Below are 15,088 nucleotides of genomic sequence, written 5' to 3'. Positions count from 1 at the left end.
AGTGCAGACCCAGATGCGGGGCTCAATCTCAAGACCATGACCTAAGCTGAAATCAAGAGTCAGATGCTTAACTGACTGAGCCACCCAGCTGCCCCCAAATAATCTTAATTTTAAATTTCCCATTGAAACTTAGGTGTGAAACTCTTCTCTGAGGAAATAAACATACATTCAAAAAAGCCAGTTAGATTTGACCTTCCTAATAACTTCCATAGGAGCTGTTTCTCTGATTCTTAACCTCTATAACTAAAAGACCAAATGAGGTGGGTTTTTTTTTTTTTTTTTAAGATTTTATTTATTTAACAGAGATCACAAGTAGGCAGAGAGGCAGGCAGGGTTGGCCGGGAAGCAGGCTCCCTGCTGAGCAGGGAGCCCAATTCAGGGCTTGATCCCAGGACCCTGGGATCAAGACCTGAGCCGAAGGCAGAGACTTTAACCCACTGAGCCATCCAGGCACCCCGCTTTGGGAGTTTCAATTTCAATGTCCTCAACAGACATGAAAGCGATTTTGGTGACTAAAAGATTTTACTTTATTTTTTAAAAAAGATTTTATTTATTTATTTGACAGACAGAGATCACAAGTCGTCAGAGAGGCAGGCAGGGAGAGAGAGGAGGAAGCAGGCTCCCTGCTGAGCAGAGAGCCCGATGTGGGACTCGATCCCAGGACCCTGGGATCATGACCCGAGCCGAAGGCAGAGGCTTTAACCCACTGAGCCACCCAGGCGCCCCGGTGACTAAAAGATTTTAAAAGGTCAATTTAGTTAGGTTTCAGTAGAAGGTGTGACAGCAGGTTCTAGCAGATAAAGGAGGTAGAGCGTAAGAGTGACATGTAAGAGGTAGTGGACAATAAACGATTTCTAAAAAGCCCCAGTTTGGGTTCTAGAGTCAGAGAGCCTAGGATCCATTCCTATCATAGCTCCAGCAGAAATGTAATTTCTTTCTACCTCAATGTTCCCACCTATAAAATGGGCATACTCCCTTGATCTGGATAGTAATTACCCATGAAAAAAGTCCTTGAGATGTACACTTAAGATTTGGGTGATATACTGTGTGTAAATCAAAATCCAATAAAGTACCAGAGGGAGGAAGAAGGAAACAGGAGAAGGAAAAAGAAAATTAAGATTTTTCTCTCTAACACATTATAAATCCAAATTTGAAGACTTCTATAATAAAAATGAATTTTAAAAATCCAACTTCAGGGGTGCCTGGCTGACTCAGTCAGTGGACTATGTGACTCTTGATCTTGGGATTAAGTCTGAGCCCCACACCGGATGTAGAGATTACTTAAAAAAATACAATCTTTTTTTCCCCTCCCAATAAAATCCTTTAAAAAGCTTAACTTCAAATTGTAATTTCTGGAGACATATTACAGCCCAAGTTGACATGTATATACATAAAAACACAGAAATTAAAGTTTGTTGATTTCTAAAAAAAAAAACAAACACCTTGTCATGTATCAAGATTACTGAGTTTTCAGCAGAAAAGGAAAAAAGTTATAATAAGAGTACTTTCATCTTATAAGGATATGGCAAGAATTAAATCCATATAAAGACCTTAGCTCGTAAGAGCTCAATAAATGTTGGATGTTAGGGGCGCCTGGGTGGCTCAGTCAGTTGAGCTCTGACTCTTGGTTACAGCTCAGGTCATGACCTCAGGGTCATGGGATTGGAGCCCACATTGGGCTCCATTCTGAGCGTGGAGTATGTTTATCCCTCTCCCTCGGCTCTTCCCCTGCTCACTCTCTCTCTTTCAAATAAATAAAATCTTAAAAAAAAATATGTTGGATGTTAATATTATCATTGTACTTCAAAGTATTTATATGCTGCAAAGTATTAAACACTTTTTTTTTTTAAAGATTTTATTTATTTATTTGACAGAGAGAAAGATCACAAGTAGGCAGAGAGGCAGGCAGAGAGAGAAGGGAGAAGCAGGCTCCCTGCTGAGCAGAGAGCCTGATGCGGGGCTTGATCTCAGGACCCTGAGATCATGACCTGAGCCGAAAGCAGAGGCTTTAACCCACTGAGCCACCCAGGCGCCCCGAGTACTAAACACATTTTAATTAACTGCCTTAAATCCTTTGTGGAACAAGGCTGGCTCTAGATTTTAAAAGTTAGGAAGGTTATGATTATGGTTATACAATTACCGTTGGTTCGTTATCACTAAAGCATTGCATCTCTCTAAAGTAGACACTGAAAACATGATGCTACAAGACAGCGCAGGCACGGCACTGGCTCCTCAGAGATTCAGACCCCTCCGTGCTCAAGTCACACACAGGGCTATTGCAGCCTTGTAACTTACCAGCAGGGCACACAAGAGAAAGGCTGCAGACATCTGATGGGTAGTAAGCAGCATAGACTCCAGCCACGTGGCCACCCATGGAGGTGCCTATCAGGTGGAAAGGTTTTTTGTTCAGCTTGAGGCATTCTACAAACTAGGGAGGGAAATGAGAAGGAGGTTTGGTCAGAAAGCTACAGACAATAACAAAACTGATTACACAGCGGAACACCCCTAAAATCTACTAGATCCATTATCCAGACAAACCCTGTGGCATATAATCCTTTTACATAATCCTCTTTACCTGGCACAGGTCATTGAAGGGTCATTTATAAGTATAAAATTGACAAGGATTCCCCTAACTCATGAGCCAGCAAACTTTTTTTTTAAACAAAGGTCCCAAGGAAAATATATTTTTTGCCTTCTGGGTCATAGGTTCTCTGTTGCAACTACTCAGCTCTAGTATTGTAACACAAAAGCGGCCAGAGGCAATATGTAAATGAATGAGCATGGTTATATTCCAAGAAAACCTAGCTTACAAATATAGTTGCAGGCCAACCAGGGTTTGCTGACTCTTGCCCTACATTTAAAGCCCTTCCCACCCATCCACCCATTTCATATAATAATCCACCTGTCTATTCAACCGTCTAACTGTTCATCCCACCACTCCATCAACCATCCACCCATCTAAAAAAATATTTAATGGATATCTATTATGTATAAGGAACTATGGTCAGCTCCTGAGGATACAGCAAAGACCCCAAAAGACAAGGTCCCTGACTTCATCAGAATACACACTTTAAAGGGGGTTAGGCTGGGCGCAGACATTAAATAAACAACCTCGTCTGGGGAAAATTCATAATGCCTATCTGTAACTTACAGATTACTAAATTCTGAAGTGGTTCATAAGCCCCATGACCTTGAAAGCCCAGTCAGAGAGAGGCTGAAGCTAGATGCTAAAATAGAACAAAATGCAAAGAGCACTGTCCCCATCCTCCACAACTAGGCAGAGGGGCTATCATTATGTTGTGTCATGTAGGTGTAAGCAAAAAAAATAGACTCTAGGGAAATGGTCTTGAGAATTCTAAACTCCTTTTTCAAAGAGCTAAAAAAAATGTCCATATCCTATTTCTTGAGAAGTAACTAAAGCAGGCTTCCAGAACAGTCTGCCGTAGGTCCTGGTCCTTCAGAGCTGACCAGTGATATCACTGGTGTGCCATTTTTTTTTTTTTTTTAAGATTTTATTTATTTATTTATTTATTTGACAGACAGAGAGAGAGAGAGAGAGAGATCACAAGTAGGCAGAGAGGCAGGCAGAGAAAGAGAGGGGGGAAGTAGGCTCCCCGCTGAGCAGAGAGCCCAATGCAGGGCTCGATCCCAGGACCCTAAGATCATGACCCGAGCCGAAGGCAGAGGCTTAACCCACTGAGCCACCCAGGTGCCCCAACACTGGGGTGCCATTTTGTGTGCAAATATCTGCAGTCAGAATGCACTGAAGGCTGGTTATAAGTCAGCATGCAACGCTCTTCCTTGCTCTCCAGATTTGGGCACGCGAGGTGGGTAAGACACAGTCTCAGCAATCTTCGGCAGAGCCTCCTGCTTACCTGGTGTATCCTCTTTACTTGTCCATCTATGGACAGATCATCCAGGGAGGATCGGGTGGTGCCCTCATGTCCTGGCATGTCCACGCAGACCAAGTGCAGGTTCTTTGGAAGGAACTAGGGACACACAGGTGCAGAGAGTCAGGCTGTGGTGTGCAGGACATGTCTGTCCATTCTTCTAGGGAGGTCGCCCTCACTTACCAAGTGACCTGGACAGCCATCCCTGGGGATGTATGGGTCTAGGCTACCCAGTGTCTTATCCTAGTTACATCTGATGTGAGTAAGCACTGCCAGGAGCCTCAAGGGAGCCAAGGCCCTCAAAGACCAATACAAAGATGAGAGGGGACTCAGGAGGTGTCTGGAAAAGGGGGGAAGAGGGAGACAAAGGTTGGGGTAGCAGGCTTGAGTCTCTTGCTCTTTCTTTTTTTTTTTTTTAATTTTTTTTTTGAAAGATTTTATTTATTTATTTGACAGAGATTACAAGTAGGCGGAGAGGCAGGCAGAGAGAGGGGAAGGGAAGCAGGCTCCCTGCTGAGCAGAGAGCCCGATGCGGAGAGGCAGGCAGAGAGAGGGGAAGGGAAGCAGGCTCCCTGCTGAGCAGAGAGCCCGATGCGGGGCTTGATCCCAGGACCCTGGGATCATGACCTGAGCCGAAGGCAGAGGCTTTAACCCACTGAGCCACCCAGGCGCCCCTATTTGTGCCACTTTTAAGCAGAAGCTGAGAAACATGTGTTATCAATACACAAATACCAGTTACACCAAAAACATCTGAGGTGGGCCGGGAAGTGAGAGGTTCCTTCAGGCATGAGGATGACTGTCCTTACAGTGGAATTTGGGAGTGAGAACAGAAGTAACTATAGGATGGGTGAACCTTTTCCCCCTAGTGTAGGTCCTACTTGGAATCATTCAGGTATGGTTCTGCTTGAGGTGGGAGGCTGGGGCTCGTTCTTCCCAAGACCTCTCCCAGGCCCAACCTGTACCAGCTGGTCACTTATCAAGCAGAGCAAGTTGCCACACCCAAGGAAACCAGGACAGAGGTGAGGGATTTAGAAAACTACCTCAGAGAGCGTCAGATCAAGAGAGTCTCTCTAAATGACTCAGGAAAATTAAAACACAAAAACAAGAGCGAAAAACAGAAGTAGGAGGAGGGAGGGGAAGGGAGAAGAACAACAAAAAGGGGGATGAGGGAAGGAAGAGGAAACACTGGAATAAGAAAGAACAAGTGATTTTGCTAAACCCGATCTTGATCGTCATGACAAGTTCTAGAGGAAGTTGAGTGTCAGAAACTTTCCCTAAGAAATATTTGTATGGTGAAATGATCTCTAAGGTGCAGATTTTACAAATAACATTGAATTCAGTAACTTTTGTCTGACAAAAGGATTCAAATAATACAGTTGACCCTCAAACAACATGGGATGGAACCATGCAGGTCCACTTAGACGCGGATTTTTTTTTCCATACAGCGCAGTACATGTATTTTCTCTTCCTTATGATTTTTTCTTTTTTATTTTACTTTATTTATTTATTTGAGAGAGACAGAGAGCACACACAGGCAGGGGGAGCAGCAGGCTCCCTCTGCTTCTTCCTCTCTCTCTAAGGGAGAAGACAGAGAGAGAGAGAGGGAGAAGCAGGCTCCCTGCCAAGCAGGGTACCTGGCGTGGGCCTTGATCCCAGGACCTGGGGATCATGACCTGAGCCGAAGGCAGATGCTTAACCAATTGAGTCACCCAGGCACCCCTGATTTTCTTAATAACATTTTCTTTTCTCTAGTTTATTTTATTGTAAGAATACAGTATACAATACATATGACATACAAAATATGTGTTAATTGACCATTTATGTTATTGTTAAGGCTTCTGGTCAACAGTAGACTATTCATAGTTAAATTTGGGGGGGAGCAAAAGAGCTATACATGAATTTTTGACTGCATCGTGCATGGGCTCCCTTAATACCCATGTTGTTCAAGGCTTAACTGTATACCACATTAGTTTGTGTGTATCTGCGTGTGTGTGTTTTTAAGGAAGCTCCACACCCAACACGGGGCTTGAACTCACAATCCCTGAGGGCTAGAGTCGCGTGCTCTACTGAGTGAGCCAGCCAGGCACCCCTATGCTGAATTAGTTTTCAGATGAGTTGAGCCACAGTTCTGGGTTCCCTTGGCTTTTCATCATTGCTGAGGACGTCACATTCAAGTGGACACCCTTTTCTTTACTGAGTGACACTCCGTTGAGAGAGAAGAACCTAGAATCGCACCTTGACCACGCTAAGCCACATATCCTTGTGTGCAGAGAACCCATGGAGCATGAGGATGGATGGTTTGTGCCCAGGCCTGCCCCGGAAGGAGTAACAGAACTGGTAGTCTTCATGGTAAACGTAGCGGACCTGCATCCCCAGCGTTCTCCGCCAGTACCTGGGGAGGAAAAAAGAAAGGCGAGACAAAATCAGCAAGCTCCAGAGAAGGGGCATATGCCCTGTCTACAGTCCTACTTCATGGAGAGACAAACCCTTCTCCCAGCTGCCTTCCTCCTCCTCCCAGCAGGTCTCTGGAGTTCCTCCCCAGCTTTACCCTCAGGGAGCACTAAGTAGAACCATTCCAGGAAGCACCTTAAATAAATATTCTGGTATGTACTTTTCTGATACTTCTAACTAGGAGGAGAAAGAAGAGTGTTTTCTGAAGGAGCATGACACATCATAGCCTTTTGTTAATCTATATATTTACATCCCTATTTTTAGCAGTTTGAATGGTGGTATGATGAAGGAGTAGGTGGTGGGATCTCTCCAGCTGCCTGACTGGCCTTTCTCTGCCTCGCCTGCTTGAGCTGCAGCTGAACTCAAAGTGGCTGGCGGTAAGGCTGGGAAGAACTTGGGAAAGGCCAAGAAAAAGGCAGTTCCCCTCACAGAGAGCCGGCCTGCACTTCCCGGTGGGCCATATTCACGGGCATCTGAAATCCAGGATGAAGAATCACGAACACTACCCATGTAGGACCATCCCAGAGTAAGGATCTCACTGCAGAGGGGCTCTGCCGGGCAGGAAAGGCATCCCAAGACTTAAAGGTAAAGCAGCTCGCTCTCTGTGGAGATGAAGAACCAGCCTCTCTCACCAAGGCTACGGGTGGGGGTGGTGTCACTCCACATATCCACAAATCTCTGACTGGGGAGAAAGGACGACAGAAAACTGTCTAAAGGGTGCCTGGAGTCCTGACGATTTCAGGACCAAACCCTCCGACAGCTGTCCAGAGCTGGTGAGGCCATGAACTCCATCTCTGCGAAAAACACAGTTTTGTCCTTTTGTCATTCTATTTGAGCAAGCGGGAAGTTAAATTAACCCTCCAACCAACCAAATTTCTGCTTTTGAGTCTTAACTTTTTTTAAGTGTTACTGTGGCTTCAAAGAAGTATTGATTTTGAACCAGTGGATTTTGATTGAGTGGACTGGATTTTAACTGTGATGCAGAAGTCATAGTAACAAACATTTGTTTTTTTGGTTTTTGTTTTAAGATTTTATTTATTTATTTGACAGAGAGAGAGATCACAAGTGGCACAGAGGCGGGCAGAGAGAGAGGGGGAAGCAGGTTCCCTGCTGAGCAGAGAGCCCAATGTGGGGCTTGATCCCAGGACCCTGAGACCATGACCTGAGCCGAAGGCAGAGGCTTAACACACTGAGCCACCCAGGTGCCCCCAAACATTTGTTTTTATACAGACATTATTTCCACTCTGGTGGATAAGCTCAAAGAGGCTCATATCCTACCTCCCAAACATATGTACACATTTAAGTATTTAAAAATATATATTAATTATATATATATTATCTGTATAATATATATATGATCTGTATAACATATATATATTAATATATGCTGGTTTCTTCCCCCTAGAGATTTTGAGAGTGAAAACTTGACTGTTTTTTTTTTTTTAAAGATTTTATTTATTTATTTGAGAGAGAGAGAGAGAGAGAGTGAGAGAGAGCACGACAGGGGAGAAGGTCAGAGGGAGAAGCAGACTCCCCGTGGGCTGGGAGCCCGATGCAGGACTCGATCCCTGGACTCCAGGATCATGACCTGTGCTGAAAGCAGCTGCTTAACCAACTAAGCCACCCAGGTGCCCCGAGAACTTGACTTTTTTAAAGGACTTTATTTATTTGAGAGAGAGGGGGAGATAGTGAGAGAGAGCACAAGTTGAGGGGGAGGGGCAGAGGGAGAGAGAGAAGCAGGCTCCCGGAGAAGCAGGGCTCCTCAGGACCCTGGGATCATGACCTGAGCCAAAGGCAGACACTTAACTGACTGAGCCACCAGTTCTGGGGAACTTGACTCTTAGGAACTATCTGCATCCGTCCTCTGGCTTTGCTCCTCACAACATATGGCAGCTGGTTGAAGGCTCAGCGTCTGTCTGTTACGTAAGACTTGGCAGAGCTGGAGTTTGGCCCAAATTCGATTTCAGTATGGAATTAGCAACAAACTGAACTCTCTGCATGAAGAATCTCTCCAAGATGAAAGATAATTAATTCAATCAGGGATTCACTTTGTGGTACACTTTGCATCAGAGAGGTAGCCAAGTCTTGCAAAAAGCAAATAGCTTACACGGCGTAAATAAAGGGAGAAAGGAACGAGGACACATATATTCATATTTACTTGCATCTGCAAACAAAACGCATGAGGGCATACACCAGACACTAGGACGGTGAGTATGTGGAGCGGAGGCGGGGATTCTAGTGAGAAGTAGCTGGAAAGGGAACAGGGGTAGGAGGGAGACTTTTACGGCTTTCCTTTTTCAATGAAATGCATTCCCTATTCAAAACATTAAAAATAACACTGGCTAGCTTAAAAGCCCTTATGACAAAGCAAGCATATTTCAAAATTCTAAATCATGGCATATGACACAAGTCCGCTCTTCATTCGTTCATTCATTAATATCCCAATTCATTCATGTCTTGACTCTATGATCTTTTTTAAAAAATTAAAGTATAGTTGACATACGATGTTTTATCAGTTTCAGGTAAACAATATAGTGCTTGGACAATTCTATACATGACTCCGTGCTCACCACAATAATACAACACCATGTAACAGCATACCGTTTTTACAGTATTATTGACTATGTTCTCTGCAGTACTTTGCATCTCCATGACTCATTTACTGTATAACTGGAATGTGGTACATCCTAAGCCCTTGCACCTGTTTCGCCCACACCACCCACCCACTTACCCTCTGGCAGACACCAGTTTGTTTTCTGTATTTATGATTCTGTTTCTGTTTTTTGTTTATTTGCCTTGTTTTAGATTCCTTACATAAGTGAAGTCACACAGTGTATTTCTCTTTCTCTGTCTGACTGAAATATCACTTAGCATAATACCCTCCAGGTACCTCCATGTTGTTACAAAAGGCACGATCTTTCTTTTTTAAGGCTGACCGATGGTTACTCATTACATACACGTACACTCCTCCAGGGTCCAGACCCTTCATCCTCTAAGTCTCAGCATTCCTAGGTTATAAGAACCTCTTGAGAAAAGTACTTCAACATTTATTTCTTTTTTTTTAAATTGTGGTAAAATACGCATCAGAAGATTCACCATTTTAACCACACAATTCGGTGGCATTAAGTACATTCACAATGTTGTAAGTTAGCCATCACGATCATCCATCCATGTCTAGAACTTTTTCATCATCCCAAACAGAAATCCTATAACCCTTAAATAATAATTCCCCATTCCCCTCCTCCCCTGAGCTCCTGATAACCTCTGTTCTACTTTCTGTCTCTATGACTCTGCCTATCCTAGATAGCTCGTATAAGTAGATTCACACAACGTTGCTCTTTTGTGTCTGGCTAATTCCACTAAGCATAATGAGTTCAAGGTTCATCCATGTTATAGCAGGTGTCAGAATTTCATTCCTTTCCAAAACTGAATACCATTCCACTCTATGTAGGTACCACATTTTTTTTTATCATTCATCTACTGATGAGTATTTGGGCAGTTTCGGGGTTTTGGCCGAGTAATACTGCTGTGAACATTGGTATACAAATATCTGTTTGAGTCCCTGCTTTTAAGTCTCTGGGGTATAGACCCAGAGGTAGAATTGTTGGATCATAAGGTATGTGTAATTTTTTGAGGAACTACTAAATGTGTCCACAGCAGCTGTACTATTTCACATTTCTAATGGCAAGGAACAAGGATTTCTCTATATCCTCAACAACAATTACTTATTTTTTAACAACACTTATTTTCCATGTTATTTTCCATTTTTTTCAAAAATAGGCACCCTAAAAAATATATACATAGAAATAACCACCCTAATGGTGGCTCACCGTGGTTTTGATTTTCAAGCCCTTATGACTAGGGTGTTGAGTATAAATCTCTTTCTATTGAGATATAAGTAACATACCATAAAAGTCACCCTTTTAACGGGTACAACTGAGGATTTTTTTTTTTAAGTATATTCACAAAGGAGTGCAACCATCACCACTATCTATATCTGGAACATTTTTATCAAAAAGAAATAAGACTGCACTGTATACTTTAAAATGGGTAGAATGGCGGGTGCCTGGGTGGCTCAGTGGGTTAAAGCCTCTGCCTTCGGCTCAGGTCATGATCTCAGGGTCCTGGGATCGAGCCCCGCATCGGGCTCTCTCTGCTCGGCGGAGAGCCTGCTTCCTCCTCTCTCTCTCTCTGCTTGCTTGTGCTCTCTTTCAAATAAATGAATAAATAAAATCTTTAAAAAAAAAATGGGTAGAATGGCAAATTTTATGTTACATACATTTTACTGCAATTCAAAAAAAAAAATCTACATTGATTAGCACTCACTCCCCATTGCCCTCTCCTTATAGATCCTGGAAACCACTGGTTTCCTTCATGTCTCTTTGCATTTACTTTATGGATTTGCTTATTCTGGACATCTCATATAAATGGGGACACATTCAGCATGTGGCTTTTTGTGTCTGCCTTATTTCACTTAGCATAATGTTTTCAAGTTCATCTATGTTATAGGATGTATTAATACTCCATTCCTTTTTAAGGCTAAATCATAATCCATCATATGGATATGCACACTTGGTTATCTAGTCTCAGTTCATGTACATTTGAGCTGTTTCTCCTTTTTAGCTCTCAGGAGCTAAATAATGCCATTACGAACATTCACATACAACTTTTTCTGTGGACATATGTTTTCAGTTCTCTTGGGTGTTCTCACCTCACCTAGGAGTTGAATTGCTGGATCGTATGGTAGCTTTTTCTTAAGAAACCTTTTGAGGAACTGCTAGACTGCTTCCCAAAGTGGCTGCATAATTTTATATTCCCACAAGCAGTACACAAGAAGTCCAATTTCTCTACATCCTTCTTATTTTTTAGAGAAACTTTTAACTGAAATATGAATCAAATAGACAAGTGCACAAATTTTAAGTGTACAGTCTGATGAATATGCACAAAATGAATGAACCCGGCATCTTGCCACCTAGATTAGGACCAAGAATATGGCCAGCATCCCAGGTGCCTATCTTGTGCCTTTCCCCATTAACTTCTGCCGCCATTTATCTCTCCAAGACAGTTCTGCTGTTTCAGAACTTTATCATATGATAAGTATTTGTATCTGACTTCCTTTACTCAGTATTATGTTTGTGTTGTAGAATATAGCACAAGTTCTTTCCTTCCTACTGAATACTATATGAATAGCAGTACAACTATACCTTTATTTATGTATCTGCTATGGTATTAATAGACACTGGTGTTTCCAGTTTGGAGGTACTATAAATGAAGCTGCTATGTAACATTCTTTTATACGTCTTTTGATATCTCTCTTTCCACATATACATGTGTGTGTATATATACACACTATACACATACTTCCCTTGTGTGAAATGAGGAGGGTCCTGTTGACAAAAAGTTTTCCAAACCAATTCATACTTTCATCAACAATACGCCAGATTCTAATTGTTCCACATCCACATGGGGTTGAATAGTATTTCCCCCAAATTCATGTCTATCTGGAGCCTGTGGATGTGACCTTATTTGGAAACAGCGTCTTCCCAGATATAATTGAGTTGAGCTGAGGTCATACTGGATTAGGGTTGGCCCCAAATCCAATATGGCTGGTGCTCTTATTAAAAAAAGGGAAATGTTGGGGCACCTGGGTGGCTCGGTTGGTTAAGTGTCTGCCTTCGGCTTGGGTCATGATCCCAGGGGTCCTGAGATCGAGCCCCACGTCAGGCTCCCTGCTCAGCAGAGCTTGTTTCTCCCTCTCCCTTTGCCTGCTGCTCTGCTTACTTGTACTCTCTCTGTCAAATAAATAAATAAAAATCTTTAAAAGGGGGGGGGATGTGGACCCAGAAACACACCAAAGAACAACACCAAGTGACATACAGAGGCAGACAGTGGAGTGACACATCTACATATGAAGGAACAACTACAAGTCCAGGAATGCCCAGGATAGCTCGCAGTCAGCAGCAACTAGGGAAGAGCCACTGAACGGATTCTCCCTCAGAGGCTCCAGAAGGAACCGACCTTGCCAACACCTTGGTTTAGTATTTCCAACTTCCAGAACTGTGAGAAGATACATTTCTATTGTTGTTGTTTTCTGTTGTTTTAGGTCACCCAGATTGTAGCCATTTATCACTAGGATATGAATATAACATCCTTGCCCATTCTTGGAATTTAAGCCTGTTTCACTTTAGCCATCCTGGTGGGTAGAAAATGGCCTCTCGTTGTGGTTTTATTAAATGCCCTGTATGACCAACGAAGTTGAGCACCATTACATATGTTTACTGGCCATATGGATAACCTCTCTTGTGAGGTTTTTCCATGTTTTCTTACAAAAGCTTTTTTGTTTCATTTGGATCTAAAATCCACCTGGATTTGATTTCTGTGCATGGTACAAGGTTGTAGATGAGGCTGTATTCTTTTTTACAGCTGCGTTACAAATTACCAAGCTTAGCAGCTTGAAATAACACTCATTTACTAATTCACGGTTCTGCAGGTCAGGAGTGAGCTTAGCCGAGTTCTCCTCTGAATGTATCAAAATCTGAAATCAAGGCACCAGCCACTTCTGATCTGGAAGGTCTGGGAAGGAATCAGCTTCTAAGCTTATTATTTAGGGGTTATTAGCAGAATTCAGTTCTTTGTGGCCTAGGATTGAGATCCCTGCTGTTTTGCTGGCTGTCAGCCAGGGGCTGTATCTCCTAGAGCCCATTGCCATTCTTTCACCTGGGGTCTCCAACTCGCCATCACACAGAGTCCTTCTTGTGCTTCGAACCCCTCCACTTGTAAGGGCTACTATGGCTAGATCAGGCCTCCTCAGGTAAATCTTGTCTTTAGGTCAACTATATATAACATAACGACTGTGGGAGTGATTTGTCGTCATATTCACAAGTTCCGCGGATTAGAGAGGGATCTTTGTGGGTCTGGCTAATTCTGCCTACCAAACGGGTCACGATGAACTTTTCTCCCAGATGGGTATCTAGTTGACACAGCCCCCTTCCCCCGCTGCAAAGCAGCACTACCTTTATCAATGAAGAGACTGTATGTATGCGCATCTGTTCCTGGGCTCTCCTGTCCCACTGGTTTGCCCTTCTTAGTGCCAATATTACGCTGCCTTGATTCACTGTTGCTTTATAATTAGGTCTGACAGCTGGTCATGTAAATTATCTCACATCGTTCCTCTTCAAGACTGTCTTGCTTAATGGGCTCTTTGCTTTTCTTTATAAATTTAAGAAGCAGTTTATTAAATTCCATTAAAAAAAAAAAAAAACCTGCTGGGGGTGCCTGAACGACTCCTTTGATTGAATGTCTGCCTTCAGCTCAGGTCATGATCCGTGGGTCCTGAGATGGAGTCCTGCACTGGGCTCCTTGCTTAGCCGGGAGTCTGCTTCTCCCTCTCCCTCTGCCCATCCAACCCCCCTGACCCATGCTCTCTGTCTCTCAAATAAATGAATAAAATCTTAAAAACAAAACAAAACAAAAAACCCTGGGTGCCTGAGTGGCTCAGTTGGTTAAGCAACTGCCTTCAGCTCAGGTCATGATCCCAGAGACCTGGGATCAAGTCGTGCATCGGGCTACCAGCTCCATGGGGAGTCTGCTTCTTCCTCTGACCTTCTCCCTTCTCATGCTCTCTCTCACTCTCTCTCTCAAATAACTAAATGAAATCTTAAAAAAAAAAACCAAAAAACCTGCTGGGACTGTAAATGGGTGCACACTGAACTACATATCATTTTAGGGAAATCTGACAACCCAGTGATCTAAGAAAGTCTTCCAACTCACAAATACTGTCTATACCTCCATTGCTTTAGGTCCTCCAAATTTCTCTAATACTTCATAGTTCGCTGTCCAGAGGCCTTCCATACTGTTCTTTAGATTTATTCTTGGGTATTCTGAATTTGTTGATACAACAGTAAGTAGAATCATTACATTTTTTTTTCATTTTCTACTTTTTGTTGCTGTCATATAAGAATATAACTGATTTTTGTTCACTTATCTTGTATTTAGCAACCTTCCAAACTCACTTATTAATTCCAGAAATTATCTATAGATTCCCTTGGGCTTTCTATGAATACAATCCTGTCACCCGCAAACAATGTTCATTTTCTTTTTCAATTCTTGTCCATCTTTTTCTATTTATGACTTCTTACCATTATGTCACCACTTAGTTTCCTCAGGGAAGATCCCAGAGAGATGTCCAGGAGAGACTGCTGTGATTAGCCCACACTCTTCTGGGCATCCAGCAGAGCAGCTTGGGTTGTCTGGGAGGCCCAGCTAACTCTACCACCTGCTGCTCCTGTTCACGTAGCAACCCTGAAAATTAACCTGACCAACCTCGCTCTGCAGAGTGAATTCACTGGTGGTCATTATGCGTCGTTGAGCAAATAAAGGTGTTTGGAGGAGGAGCTGTGGTTAAGGGATGTAAGTGACTCATGGTGAAGCTGTTCATCCCAAGCCACCCACTGTGTAAATGTCACTTGCAGTGAGGTGAGATGAAGGAAACAGGCTGTGCATTTCCAAGGGGGCGGGAGGAGGAGGAAATCACAGGATTTCCAACAGCCCTCTGCAATGGCATCACGGGTTCTAGTACCATAATCACAACACCTCATGCCACAGTTCAACCTGGCATAAACCAAAAGGTTTTCTAGGATTTTCATTCTCTCCAACCAGCTGGGTTTCTTCTTAGCTTGTGTGCCTGAGTTCATAAAATCAAGAACACTGTGTTTGTCCTCTGGCTACAGCTCTGAGCTGAGTGACAG

General features: G+C 43.0%; 1 protein-coding gene and 1 pseudogene across 2 annotated transcripts in view; one reads left to right on the top strand and one right to left on the bottom strand.

Moving 5' to 3' along the window:
* The window catches only part of ABHD6 (abhydrolase domain containing 6, acylglycerol lipase), a 51,671-nt gene that overhangs the window by 14,656 nt on the left and 21,927 nt on the right, over positions 1-15,088 (bottom strand). For both annotated transcript variants that reach the window (XM_032868422.1, XM_032868423.1), the window contains exons 4-6: positions 6,126-6,282; positions 3,876-3,989; positions 2,296-2,428 (exon numbers count right to left, since the gene is read on the bottom strand). In XM_032868422.1, coding sequence (XP_032724313.1) covers positions 2,296-2,428; positions 3,876-3,989; positions 6,126-6,282 — 404 coding nt within the window. The remainder of the gene's footprint in view (positions 1-2,295; positions 2,429-3,875; positions 3,990-6,125; positions 6,283-15,088) is intronic.
* On the top strand, positions 6,339-7,213 carry LOC116874026 (annotated as a pseudogene).

The sequence above is a fragment of the Lontra canadensis genome, unplaced genomic scaffold, assembly GCF_010015895.1.
Source record: "Lontra canadensis isolate GAN:19392208 unplaced genomic scaffold, GSC_riverotter_1.0 scaffold35, whole genome shotgun sequence".
Taxonomy (NCBI): domain Eukaryota; kingdom Metazoa; phylum Chordata; class Mammalia; order Carnivora; family Mustelidae; genus Lontra; species Lontra canadensis.
The sequence above is the reverse complement of the archived record's forward strand: the minus strand, read 5'-3'. Positions and strand labels throughout refer to the sequence as shown.